The 13,632-nt window shown below is 54.9% G+C and overlaps 4 protein-coding genes across 4 annotated transcripts; 3 read left to right on the top strand and 1 right to left on the bottom strand.

Moving 5' to 3' along the window:
* Positions 1 to 7: 7 nt before the first annotated feature.
* On the top strand, positions 8 to 1,883 carry PG997_013143 (uncharacterized protein; the record flags this gene model as incomplete). The annotated part of the gene is made up of 6 exons (XM_066817457.1): positions 8 to 61; positions 124 to 354; positions 435 to 546; positions 603 to 1,029; positions 1,067 to 1,620; positions 1,693 to 1,883. The coding sequence occupies 6 exons, from the start codon at positions 8 to 10 to the stop codon at positions 1,881 to 1,883; spliced, it is 1,569 nt and encodes a 522-aa protein (XP_066663149.1).
* A 440-nt stretch (positions 1,884 to 2,323) lies between these two features.
* Positions 2,324 to 4,051, top strand: PG997_013142 (carboxylesterase; the record flags this gene model as incomplete). The annotated part of the gene is made up of 1 exon (XM_066817456.1): positions 2,324 to 4,051. One exon carries the CDS (start codon positions 2,324 to 2,326, stop codon positions 4,049 to 4,051), a length of 1,728 nt encoding a protein of 575 aa, XP_066663148.1.
* Positions 4,052 to 4,827: 776 nt separating this feature from the next.
* On the bottom strand, positions 4,828 to 5,151 carry PG997_013141 (uncharacterized protein; the record flags this gene model as incomplete). The annotated part of the gene is made up of 1 exon (XM_066817455.1): positions 4,828 to 5,151. One exon carries the CDS (start codon positions 5,149 to 5,151, stop codon positions 4,828 to 4,830), a length of 324 nt encoding a protein of 107 aa, XP_066663147.1.
* A 6,708-nt stretch (positions 5,152 to 11,859) lies between these two features.
* Positions 11,860 to 12,741, top strand: PG997_013140 (uncharacterized protein; the record flags this gene model as incomplete). The annotated part of the gene is made up of 1 exon (XM_066817454.1): positions 11,860 to 12,741. One exon carries the CDS (start codon positions 11,860 to 11,862, stop codon positions 12,739 to 12,741), a length of 882 nt encoding a protein of 293 aa, XP_066663146.1.
* Between the last annotated feature and the right edge of the window lie 891 nt (positions 12,742 to 13,632).

The raw sequence follows: 13,632 nt of genomic DNA, 5'->3' as shown, positions 1-13,632 counted from the left end.
GATAAAAATGCTAGACAACGCAGAAGAAAAACTGAAAGATGCAGTCCTCGCTCTGAAGCTGGTGAGTGGAGTGCCTATACTGCCATGCCATCCCTGCGATGCTGACTGGGCAATGAATGACAGGCAGCCGCGGCCTCTGGGCAGTCATCACTGCGGGCATGGCTCTTTGTTCCCGCTGGCATCCTCGCGATGCTGGCTGCGTGCTACGGCGTCGACCGCCTCTTCCAGATCGGCAATGTGGCTTTCCCGGCCTCGGTCGCTTGCCTCGTCGTCTTGTTCCTGGCTCTGCTGCTGAGCGAGCAGGTCTTGGGCGAACATCGGACCCGGCGCCTGGTCGCTTACATCGAAGTCCCGGTAAGCCAGCCACTTCTTTGGGATGCCCACAATCGGTGCGACGGAGAGAAACAGCATACTGACTAAATACTATCTACAAGGGAGGGTGGTCTCTACGCTGGATCGGTGTCTTTTTCACGCCTTCCTTCGTCTTGCTGCCTCTGAGCCCGCCCATCGGCGTGGTCGAGGTGTTCAAGATGATCGCCGTATTCGGTGAGTTGGGCCTAAGAGGCGGTGCTCGCTAGTTGTATTATACACTCGGCTAATAGTAGGGGCAGTGATCGGATTTCTGGTCATGATGGTCGGCACGGCGTACATGACCCGCGGGCTCCAGCTCGCGGTCGGCTCTTCCAAACGAGCCATCACCGAGCGCGCCGAGGAGATGGGGCACGAGACGGATGAGATCCCGATGACTACACCGACTCCGGCTGGCGGAAGGACGCCGGATACAGACAGTGAGCCCCCTCACTCCCCGAGGCCTTCACAGGTGCACCTCGCAGACGCAGCAACACCCCCACTGCCAGAGAGCCCCCGATGCTGCCGGCACCAGCACTCCAACGATATCTCCCGACTTGCCCGCCCAGGCTCCGCTGCCACTACCGCGGGCCAAGCAATGGGCCGTCATCATTGCTGCAAATCTAGATGTCGTCACCTACTTCTTGCTGTTCGTTCTGGTCGGGATCCCCGTCTATTATTGTACGGGCTATGCAATGCCGATCCAACTGACCTTCAGCATTTTGACGTACTTTGGGTCTCTGGCGCTCCCGCCAACCTGGAGACAGTTTCTCCATCCTGTTCTCGTCTCCGCGCTCTTCACCGTCTTGGGGATCTGGGTGATCGGTTTGACCATAGGTCGTGACCTTGACAGTACCTTGAGAGAGTACAAAGTAGGTGCAAACTATGCTCGGGTCTGGAACGGGAGTCACCAACTTCTCGGGGCCGGCGACATGTTCAGCACCGTGCTAGATGCTAGTATTATCGCCCTAGCTCTTCCCATGTACCAGTATCGCCGAGAGCTGAAGCAGCATTTCCTCGCCATCGTCATACCTAACGTGGTCGTGTCGGTGGCGTCCCTCTTTGCCTACCCGTGGATCTGTTTCGCCATCGGCATCACGGCCGAGAGAAGTCTTGCCTTCGCGTCGAGGAGCCTGACCTTGGCTCTGGCCATCCCGGCCACCTCCAACTTGGGCGGAGATGCCAACACGGGCGCCGCCGTCGCCATCATGAGCGGTATTGTCGGGGTCCTCATAGGACAGCGGTTCCTTGCCTTGCTGAGGATCCCTGAAGGTAAGCTGTGAATTCGTCATACCTTAAGCCTGGAACCAAGTACCCCCTTACTGATGGTGTCATAACTCCTAGACGATTATGTGACGCGGGGTGTCACTCTGGGAGCCAACTCCTCGGCCATGGCCACGGCACTTCTGTTGCGTACGGACCCACGAGCGGCAGCTCTATCGAGTCTGGCCATGAGTTTGTTCGGCGCTATTACTGTTCTCTTCACCTCTATTCCTCCCATTGCCAACGCAGTCCGGTCATTGGTCGGTCTCTAACAATGGCTTGGGCTAAAAGTACACCACCCTAGGCGTTAGGTGCTTTAGCAGGAGATAATGTGATGTGTGCACATGATTTTAGGCTAATATATCGTGGGCCTCTGAGGCACGAATCCGTGGACTTGGCTCAGATGACTTGGCATGCAAGTGAGGGGAATTCTAGACCGGGTGATCAGCGTCGCTGCACTGCAACGTCGGCTCGTGCTGGTTATCGGATCACTGATGTTACGGATCAGGCAGTTGCGATGCCACCCTCGTAAGAAGCGATATCCAAAGGGGAGAACCAACAGTGCGTGAAAGCTTTGGTTACACAGACTTATATTTTTATAAGTTAGACGAGATGTTAGCTGAGATGAAGTTGGTGTTGATGAATTGAGTGTTTCTAAGGATGATTGTTACATCGAGTAGATACCAGTCGTCACGAAACAGTAACTCCTAGAATGTGGTTTAAACAGATACTCTATACCTTGCTTGTGGCTGCAGTTGTGAGAGCTTGCAGAGACCCAGATACTGGTGAAAAGGATGGTGACGGATTGACCGTCACGACTATTACTGGGAAGTATACAGGTCTTCAAATTACCGAGTACAATGGTGTTCGGGAATTCAGGAGTATCCCCTACGCGAAAGCGCCGGTGGGCGATTTGAGATGGCAGCCGCCCGTCGCCCTCCGGCCCTCAACGAAGCACCACTATTCGAACCGCTTCCCGCCGTCGTGCTCGCAGTACCTGACGAGTACGCTGACATTGTGGAACACCAACATATCGGACTTCTCGATCGCCACGGCGGGCCAGAGCCACCACGCCGGCCAGTTCGCGCAGACGAGCTCCGAGGACTGTCTGAAGCTCGCCGTCTGGACCCCGCGGAACGCGAGCCGCGGCGACGGGCTTCCCGTGGCGCTCTTCGTGCCCGGCGGCAGCTTCGTCACCGGCGGCGTCGAGGTGCCCTACCAGAACCCGGCGGGGTTCGTGAACCGCACCCAGAAGCACATCGTGGTGACCATGAACTGGCGCGTCAACCTCTTCGGCTTCCCCAATGCGGCCGGGCTCGAGCACCAGAACCTGGGCATCCTGGACGTGCGTATGGCCCTCGAATGGGTCTACGCCAACATCGGCGCCTTTGGCGGCGACCCGCGCCGCATCGTGCTCTGGGGCCACTCCGCCGGCGGCGTCGCGGCCGACGTCCTGGACTTCGCGTACGACGACGAGCCGCTCGTGGCGGGCTTCTTCCTGCACTCGGGCGCCGCCGTGCGCGAGTTCGCCGAGGGCGACGACGCGCTGCAGTCCAACTTCAGCTTCGTCGCCCGGCACCTGGGCTGCGGCGGCTTCTCCTCGGGGGGCGACGGCGACGACGACGACCACGCGGCGGCGGCGGCCGAGCTGGAGTGCATGCGGCAGGTGCCCGCGGCCCTGCTCAGCAGCTTTGTCGGGGCGTACGGCGACAGCAAGACGAAGCCGGGCCTGTGGTTCCGCCCGACGGTCGACGGCCGCCTCATCTTCCGCAACTACACGGCGCGCGGGCTCGCGGGGCGGATCTCGCGGGTGCCCGCCCTCATCAGCACGACGGCCAACGAGCAGGCGAGCCTCGCCAAGTGGAACCCGGGCCAGAACGCGTCGCTGGCGCCGCCGCGGGGGCAGCACAACCCGCCGCCGGACCGGGCCAAGCTCGACAAGACGACGCTGAGCGACTTCGTCTGCGTCGCACGCGAGGCGGCCGCGGTGCGCGCCGCCCGCAACCTCACGACGTACCGGTACCAGTGGGCCGGCAACTGGACGAACCTGACGCCGTACCCGTGGATGGGCGCGTACCACGCCAGCGACGTGCCCATGGTCTTCGGGACGTACGACCTGCGCGGCGGGGCGAGCGAGAGCCAGCGGCGCGCGGCCGAGGCGCTGCAGGACTACGTGTTCGCCTTCCTCGAGGACCCGGCAGACGGCATCCGGCGGCACCTGGGCTGGCCGCGGGCTGACGTCGCGCCATTCCGCGACGACGATGGGCAGCCCATGGTGCGATTTGTGGGTGGTGACGGTGGTGCTCCTTCGAGGATAGGGGGTGGGGGAGGGGGAGGGGGAGGGGCTGATGACGGGCGCGTTGCGGTGAAGCAGATTAGTGCAGCCGAAGTCGATGGTGCGTGTGCCGGATCCGGCACATACAATGCAAGTCCATCGTGAGCGGAAGGGTCACTGGTTTCGTCTATTTTGTCTTAAGCTTGGGTCACCTGACATATAATGGTTGAGATATTGGGCATGTGATGAAACACTATGATGTGTTGTTATTGTAACTGATATTGCTATGCTGCGGTAGTAGTGTATATTTGCCTTACACCACCCCGGAAATGTAGGATTGCTCCTGATGACGTAGTACAGATTCATGCAAAAGAAAACCCAATGATGCAAGGAGCCCTGTTTATCTCCTTCTCCCCATGATTTGCGCTGCCCATGCAATGCAAACAAAACGCCCCCCAGTAAAACGCCGACCCGGATTGGGTTTGTGTGCAAATGCCTTGCAAGGAGAGACCATGCTGTGTGCTGCAGGATCAAAGACCCGACAGATGCATCGAAAAAAAGAAATAGGGTATTTCGGTATGCAAAGGAGTGCGCTGTCCGTCTCTGTCTCAGATGTGTAAATGCAGGAATGCTGGATATGCCGTTTCCGTACGCCCCCTGGCTGGCACCTAAGCAAGCCGCCAGGGCCCGGCCATTGAACCCTGTCTGCATCGTGAACCCTGGACCCATAAACGCCGTGGCGCACCACATATGCATCCAGCCCATCTATAAGTGATGTGATGCGATGCGATGACGATCAAAGTGCAATAAAACGCCCGTATATAACTCCTGATGCCGTCATAAGAGTCGTTCAATAAACAAAACAAGAAAAAATGAATTTGGATCCGCCAATTGATCAGGCGGCCCGCTAATGTTGCTGATAGGTGTATGTGTGCCGACTATCACCTGACGAAGCGCTCCGGGCTCTGTCTTGTGGCTTGGGGCGCGGGGATGGGCGAGTCCGAGTGGTCGCTGAAGTGCGAAGACCGGGGCGACTGCGTGGGCGTCGACACGGGCGAGGTGAGATTGGACTCGGCCGAGCCCTTGTGGGAGGAGGGCGGCTGCGGCCACTGCTGGTTCCTCTTCTCGCTCATGGGCTCGGGCAAGAGGTTGGGGGCGAACTTGCGCAGGAGCTGCGTCCAGTACATGGCCAGGACGAAGATGAGGGAGCCGATGACGATGACGAGGACCAGCGTCACCACAATGGTGGTGATCAAGTCGTTCATTTTGATCGTGGGTTGTGCGGTCTTGTTGGAGGATTTATGGACCGACAGAGAAGAGCGGTTCGGAGGGTCGACGGTGTAAGTGGGAGAGGAGAGGTGTGGATCCGGCCAGCGACAACAGAACAGGCTCAGCCTATTTTGAGGTCTTTTGCTTTCTGACTAATAACGACCTCTTTCTTTCTCTCTCCTGAGAGCGACTGTGTATAATAACAACAGCAACAGAAGCGAAAGCGGTTGTGTGGGTGTATATGTTTGTGTTGTGTGTAGGATGTCGTTGGGTTTGGTGGTGGTGGTTCTGGAATAGTAACGTAGCGACAGACAGACGAGGACGGGACCGAGTCTTTGTGCAGTGTGGATGTTTCAAAAATCGAAAACGGGTGTTTGTTAGCAGGCGAGGCGGTCGTCCAGTCGCAGCGAAACACTTTTTCTAATTTTGGCCGCTTCTGTAACAACGAGGAGGAAAGAGGCCCTGAGGGTGTAAGGGTTCGAGTGGTTATGTAGGAGGCGGTACGGTGGTATGGTAGTATTGGCCCACTGCGACTTGAGGGAGGAAAGGACAGACACACGGAGGGCCCGGGGAGGGTCTGGCAATATCCCGTTTTATCTATTTCCCTTCTGTTCCCTCATTCTGGCTCGTTCTCTCTCTCTTTTTGGTATTTCCCGCCCGCAGGCGTGCAGAGTTTCTTGTCTTAGAAGGGCCTGTACGTCACCCACACTTCTAAGCAGTTCCCTCGCTCTGGGTTCTGGGCTCCCGGCTCTGCCGCGCAAGCGGACGGTAGTGGATGACAAGCGACAGGGGGCGGGGGGGGAGCCTCTCGAAGCTTATGGTGGTTCTATTGGAGAATGGGGGTGCTGGCTGCAGGCTGGATCGTTGGCGCTACGAAGTGCTTGGGGCCTAGGGAGCCAAGCCGGTGCGGGCGGCACGCTGGAAGCCGCCCAAAAAAGACGACCCAGGCGCTAAAGAAACCGAGCAATCGTAACCACACATCAGCCAAGGCCTAGACAGCATTGAAACCTGATGCCGCCTGCAGCAGCAACCAGGAAAGCCAACCACCCCGCGGCCAGCAGCAAAGCGTCACGACGGCATCTATGAATAACCATCAACCTACCCATTCGGAGGACAGGCGATCAAATCTCGACCCTTGCCCGGGCCATGACATCTGAGGCTGGGCTCACGCTACACACCTTGACACCTCACCTACTTTCACACGCCAAGTACTTCAGTACCGCCGGACAAAAAGGACGAGCACGTTGAGGGGCTTTCAAGTGGCCGACTCCGCATGCTCCGAGATGGGAGGTCAGCCGCAAGAACCGGGTCCCATCCCCCTGGTCCTCAGGTTCGCCCACATAATACCAGAAGAGAGAGGGAAAAGTACTTCACCTACCTGACAGATGTTTTGGGTCGCCGCAGACCGAACTCCCAGGGTTCAGCAGACTTACTCGGTCTCGCTTCTAATTGGCCTGCCAAGAGCCAGTCCCCACTGCGGGATCCTACCCTCAGCACCTTTCATCCATGCGTCACACAATTGACGTCTGACCCTCCAAGCTCCTTTTGCCGTAAAATGCCTATTGCACTGCGATGGTGTGTAAAAACACAATGTCGGTGTTCGTATTCGCCAGCCAACACAGGCCTGTGCCTTCCTAGGTATTCTTTGATTTCCCTTGTCAGAGGGGGGTGGCTTGGCCGCCGGTTCGTCCCTCTCATGTCAGATGTTACCTTTTACGGTTTGATTGACTGCTGCAGGTGCAGAGCACTTTTTTTATTTTCCCGATTCTGGTTTATTCTTTTGGACAACACCTACGTGCATATAATAGTCCGTGTCTGGGACATGGCATCGTCAGTATCCAATGCCAAGGAAACCAGCGCTAACCAGAGCAAACTTTCCGATTCCCACTGCGACTTGTTGATGCAGATAAATTCATGAGGCCTGACAGTATCCCAAACGCCTCGGCCAGCGTCATGGTGCTTCTGATGAACACCTTGCTCGGGATGAAAAATGGCTGGAACAAAAGCAGGGAACAGGCCAGAGGCTCACTAAAACATTTGAGCTAGAACACATGCATTGATGAGAGTTAAGGTGAGCATGCCCCAAAATCGCCTCGCAGTAGCTGTGCACTAGCGGAAAACGCCAAAAAGAAAGAAGGAAAAAAGCGCATGAGGAGGTGTCACTGTGTCAGGCGGTGATGAGGTAATCGTCACCGTCCTTCCTCACTGTAACAGCAAACCTGTTGTAACGTGCAGAATTTGTCTCGAGGTCAGAAGACCATTCATCATCACTTGGCTCTTTTGGCTGTGTGTGCGCACTGGGGTGAAGTCATGGCACCCCCAGTGAGTCAGATCGGCCATTGCACCTGGAGATCGTATGTATGCTTGAAACCCTTCCATGGCGAGGCATGCCAATCCACGTCGACAATCACGACATTCTCGGTCTGTTCTCTACCTACAGTACTGTACAATCTGGCTTTCCGGAGCCGGAGCCGGATCTGCGCCTTTGGCGTCCCCATACTTATCAAGGTTTCCCTCCCGCTTGCTCCAACGCTGAACGTGGCTGCTCCCAGGCTCCTGCTTGCTGGGTCAAGGATGACGGATGGAAGAAGTCAATCTTGCTGGCTTAGGTTAAGGATTGAAGCCGCCCGCATGGGTGATGCCAAGTTGCAAGGGTTGTGGAACATGGCACCACGATCACTTAAATATGCACATGTGTGCACGTAGATCAGTGGGCAAAGGAAAATATAATATTCTACGATCGGCAGGCATGTTGGCATGGTTGATCTGCGATATGCGACTCCAGATAAGAAAGGATCGGGTATATGATGTGCACGCGGTCCGCTTCTTTGGACTATCATGCCGCCATCACTCCACGGGCCGCGCAAACCATCCCAAGAAGAACGCGGTCTCGACTAGTGCAGCGCGCTTATCATCCTCCAGAACCCCCATGAGATGATGCCAGAGATACGTCACATGTCGCCGTTATCAACTGGTGGACATATTGCGTCGGTGATCATCACGATAGCGACATCATCGTCTTTTACTCTGTTTCAATGACAAAATAAAAATTGATTACTGTACCCGTAACGACATTCGTGTGCCGTTTAAGTTTCACTCATCAATGGACATGCTACGTCAGCGTGGAAAAAAGTCAAATTCGGTTCTAAAACCTGCTGAGACAATCTCCTTGGAATATGTACTATTGTGGTTTTGGAGACAATAACGCTCTTTCAAGGGACTCGGGCTGCTCACACCACACTATTAGCTGCCATCAAGACGACCAGTCTATATCTGTTGCGATTGGCACATGTGTTGGGTTTAATTCTATTTCGCCAACATAAGACCACATTGCCTTGAGCATCTTGTTTGAATGCAGGTGTTAGCTGATGCCAGGTTGCCATTGTTTGTGATGCCATGGCCTCGAAGCTGGCAAGGCTCGTGATATTGCTTCTGCGAGATCTGGTGCGGTTAGAATCCAGGCGCGTGGATATGCTCTCTCAGTATACCTGATGATTGGAAGCCGGAGACTATATGTGCCTATGGTGAGATATAGAATGCATCTCTTGGGTCGTCAATACTAGCACCGCACGTCAGCTATCTTGCTTCGAATACCAACCCGTGTATGTGATTGTGCAGGCAGCTACAAACACTGATCATTCCTAAACCTTGAAGTTACACCTTCAGTTTAGCCCATCATGCCCATGCCGCTGCGTTGATGTACTCTCCCTTCGTGAGAACCCGCATGATCGTGGTCATGCCACACTTGAGCACTTGACAACACTAACACACATACATCCCCTAACATTGGACTGCTGCTGCTCCTCATGCGGATTTTTTAGCCGCTGCGGGCTCTCAGTCAGCGATGTGCTGCATATACCCCAGTACTGGGTGTCCATGGCGATTAGCTATACACCATGAAGGAGCGCGTGGCTGCTCAATACTGATGGCCCTTTACCCTGGGCGGATGCTGACATGCCCGTTGATGTCTGGAAGGCTTATAATGCCCCCCCTTCCCGCACCGAAGCCCCCGTTCGCGGTCATCGCATTTCCCGGGGCCCCCAGAAGGGCCTCTCCGAAGGAGGCGTGTTCATCACTACCGCTACAGCTTCTATCCCTAGGACTGGTGCCGCCGTCCAGATGGACATCAGAGGCGTGGGCTTAAACGAGGGGCATTGGTGGCTGAGTCTCGGAGAATTCTCTCTCGTTCTCGCGCTCACCAATACTCGTTGGGGGAGAGCGTCGCGACGGTGGGGCTCGAAACGATCTCGTACCCGACGCACTTGGGGGAATATATGCTCGTATTCAGCGCGAGGTCTGAGTTTGCGCTCTTATCGCTGCAACTCTGGTGTGGCTTTGAGATGGGCGGCGTGTTGATGTTGGATTGTTGAGGTAGCCATGAGGTCAGGCCCTACCGTTCTTTCGTGGTACGGTCTATTAACATCTTGGGTGTTCTTAGCCTGTACCGCTCGCTGTAAAGAACAGAGTCAATGCGATAGATTGTTGACTTGTCCCATCTTTTGAGAACTTCCCTGAGCTCTTCCAAAGGAGGTTTAAGAGCTATATGGCCTTAGACTCCAGTGAAGCATTCTTTTGCCGCTCATCCAGCATCAACATGGCTGGCCTATCGCTGTACGCACTTTCCATCTATACCGTGGACGCCACCCAAAAGTTTGCCTTTGCTTGGATGTAGTTGTCATCAGTTCTCTGTCTTGAAGTTTTCCCACACGAAGGCCATATTCCGAGTAACGTTTACAAGAACGGCTCGTCGAATGATATAGCGGCACCGCAGTAGCCGCGAGAAAGGGTAGTGTCGGTGACAACATGACGGCTCAGAAACTCGAAAACTATCGGGCCGGAGTGCTTCTCTCCTTCATCTTTCATGGGACATAACCGGGCTCTCGGCGCTGTGTCGCTTGAGCCTCGCATAGTCTTGCACAAGCCACAAGCCAGTCATCGGAACATCGCAGTGATTATTGACTATGCCTTGAGAGACATCAGGTCAACCTCTCAAAATGCTCCAAGCAATACACTGCGGCCAATTGTGCTCGCGGTATGAGGCCGCAACGTTTGTCAATATCTCTCTCATAGACGGGCTGGAAACAATGACCCATACACTGCGCGCAGCTGGTCGCTGATATTGCTTATGGACTGGAGGTAGGTTAGTGTCCATGTTCGGCCTCTCCTATACAAATTCGAAGCCCTCCAACGTGCTGCTTCGCGCCGCGGCGCCTACGGGTTCGCGCCAGCACTGTACCAACCCCGGTTTCTCGGAGAGTGGACAACACCACACTGTCCATCGGTGGGGATACGTCGTACTAGGGCGCTCTCGGGTCGCGAGTGGGCTATGGCGAGTGCCGAGCGCCCGGGAGATGTATTCTACCTCGGCGTCTGTGACCGAGTGGGCGGCTCTTAAGGAGAGGTGGAACTCTCGCTTGTCTGAAGAGCGTGCTGGAAATGCCGAAAGGCGACGAGCGAGTATTCGCGGTGCAGTCCTACAGCCATGTTATCAGAGAACAACACCATGATGACCGGATGCTATGTCTGCCTGAACCTGGTTCCGACGATAGCACGAACCATTTGGTGGCATAGGAACGGCCTGGGCATATATGGAGGGGTTCGCCTTGCAAGCAGGTCGTCCGGAGATGTAAGGGGAAATCTCGTACATCTACCCTGGAGCAGATATGCACAACTGGCCGGTAAAGGGGTGTATTTACTGGTTGAGCCTGTATCGACCTGTTCCAGCAATGGGAATGAGAAAGGAGACCAGCTTTAGTCATCCAGCGGCCAGAAAAGTTGGTGTACCAAGTTGACTCATCAAGCCACTGGAATTAGATGCTGGTGATATTGGGGTTCTCAGTCTGGAACGACCTCTCCTTGATCTCTTCAGAAAAAGCACTACTATTGGGACACAAACCAAGTTCTGTGATATTACAAAGACGTGGAATATCGAGAATATTGAGAACCCGACGCACTCAGGCATCATCTCGACATCCCTTGCTTTGGATCACTAACTGCACCCTTTTTAGGGGGCGACGCTCCTACTTCGCATTATTGCAATTCGAGTACTTTCCGATCGGAGCCTTCTCAGTAATTTCATTAGACAAGGCTTACATAGTAGCAGCAGCAATGTTCTGAACTGGCATCTAAAAAGTCGGATAGCTCCCTGGTACGTGATAAGACTGGTGTCGCCATCTAGAAATTTGTATAAGAGCTTGTCCCCCTCATAAGCCAATTTCACCGTGGCTGTACAATCGGAAATCAGGCATGCAGGCTCGGGGACCCCACGCTCAGGTTGGCCATTGTATGTTTATATGGTGCATTTGTTGGGCTGATGAGCCATTAGGGCCTGACAGGACCGCGACTGGTGGAATGCCAAAGAGAAAGAGAGAGCAGCAAAGCAGAGTTGTGATCTAGGCTAGGTATTTCCACGTTGTTTGTTCTCCTGCTGGATCGAATTGGGCCGTTGGCCTGTGCGCACATGACGTACAGAAATAGCCCAGCGATTGGGGTAAGTATATTGAGGGGTGTCATCAGTCCGAAATAAAGATATCATTCCCTCGACACGACGCTGCCTAGTCCGTGACAAAAAGGAGACAGAACATAGACATTCGCTTATGTGACTACATAAACACCCTCGGTTCTTACGGTCGTTTTTGTTCAGCCTACGCCATCCTACATTAAGAAGAAGTCTACCGAGGCGGAGAGCAAGCACCATCATCAACATGGCCGATTTCACAGCACAAATGCAGCGGATAGAGAAGAGGCTCGACGAGTACCTGGGTGGGCAGCCGAGCGCTGAAGCGCCGGCCTCGATTGCTCAAACCATAGCCAAGGACTTTCCCACGGCCGAAGATGACGTCGAATCATACCTTGGGCCTCTCTGGCAAAGCGTGACCAAACTGGCCCAGGGCGCGTCCTATGACCACCCCGCCCAAGACAAGCTAGTCAATATGGTGAGCGAGGTCATGCTGCTGCCGGACGACCAAGAAATCCGCATTTGGGGAGACGTAAGTAATTATACCCTGCCCCATACTCTCACTCGATCCAAGATTTCACAAGCTGATGGGCGGCATATGAAGGAGGCAAAATGGAAAGAGCTGCCTCTTCTTGGGGCGGAGTTCAGAGAACAGATCAACGGACCCGAGAGCGCCGACGATGAGACGGAGCAGGCCAAGATCACTCAGTCATGGATCAACTTTCACGCGTTTGCAGCGAGGTTGAACGGCAAAGGGGTGACCAACTGGTGGGATATCCCGCTTTGGATGCTCCGACAAGGCTTAGAGGAGGACCTATCCTCAGCTCCCAAGCTCCACGACTGTCATATCATGACCGCAGCCGAGATTGTCGAGCACAGCGGCGCCATCATGCTCGCCAGCAAGGTCATCCCGACAGAGGAGCTTGACGATACGGAGAAGAGGATGTTCGCTCCCGGTTCTCTGTTCAAAGGCGAGGCTGGGTACACTCCTGAAAGATGGACGTTCTGGGCCCGACGCCTGCGCGAAGAGGCCGCGAAGTGCTCATCGGACGAGGTCAAGAACGCGGCATTGCGGGCTGCGCGGCTGATGGAGGTATGGCTCGATAGGTCGACAGCCGGGCAGAGGTGAAGAAGGAACCAGTTGAATTGGCATTTCACAACTGCATAAAGACGTAGCTACGGGTACTGCACGATACATTGAGATATAATAAAGACAGCGCTGCCTGGACCACAACTTCGATAACAGGGCCCAATCTTTGCGTGATGTAATACGACAACTGCTGGACCGTGCTGTCCCTTCGCGCCACAACATAAAACTAGCAATCTTCTGATCTTACGATGTCATTTTAACAAGGGCTGGCTGCACCATAGTCGCCTCTTGTCCAAGACAAACACGGACTTACTTACCACTGCATTCCCCGCCAACACAAGCTTTCCCGCCCTGATTAGCAAAAACTGACCTGGCTGTAGAACAGGACCGCTATCTGCATGAGATATGGGCGGCAGATTTAGAACTCAATTCACACGATAGGCTTTTTTCCCGTGATGCCGCTGGCGAGTTAGTCAGGGTTAGACGGCGCGAAATAGCTTCATTTTCAGTGGAAACCCACGCGGCTGGGCTGTGCGAGCCGTCAGTCAAACCACATGCTGGGGCGCGCACGAGCTGACACTGGATTGGCGAAGTAGCGTCAAGCTAGGAGAAATGGACCTCACTGAGGCCAGAAGCTCAGGCGTCCTCAAGACGCTGAGCGCTATTTGGTTTGTAAACCAACGTCGCCGGACTGAGAAACGGACAACAACGGACGTGGACCGGGCTGAAGCGCCAAATCCCTCGGGCTGGCTGACAAGCTCACAAGTGCGGGTGGCGTCCTGGCTATCTTTTCCAAATGTCACCCTGATAATGACCATCACTTACTACTAACTTGCAAGATTTACATTACTCCCAATAAAGCCCCATCCAAGACGGCGAGAGACGTGGTACGAGTGACGGGTTATGAAGCTCTAGCGAGGCAAGTCTGAA

This window comes from Apiospora hydei (assembly GCF_038363865.1).
Source record: "Apiospora hydei strain CBS 114990 chromosome Unknown utg000009l_segment0_segment0, whole genome shotgun sequence".
Taxonomy (NCBI): domain Eukaryota; kingdom Fungi; phylum Ascomycota; class Sordariomycetes; order Amphisphaeriales; family Apiosporaceae; genus Apiospora; species Apiospora hydei.
This window is presented reverse-complemented; position numbering and strand designations above follow the sequence as displayed.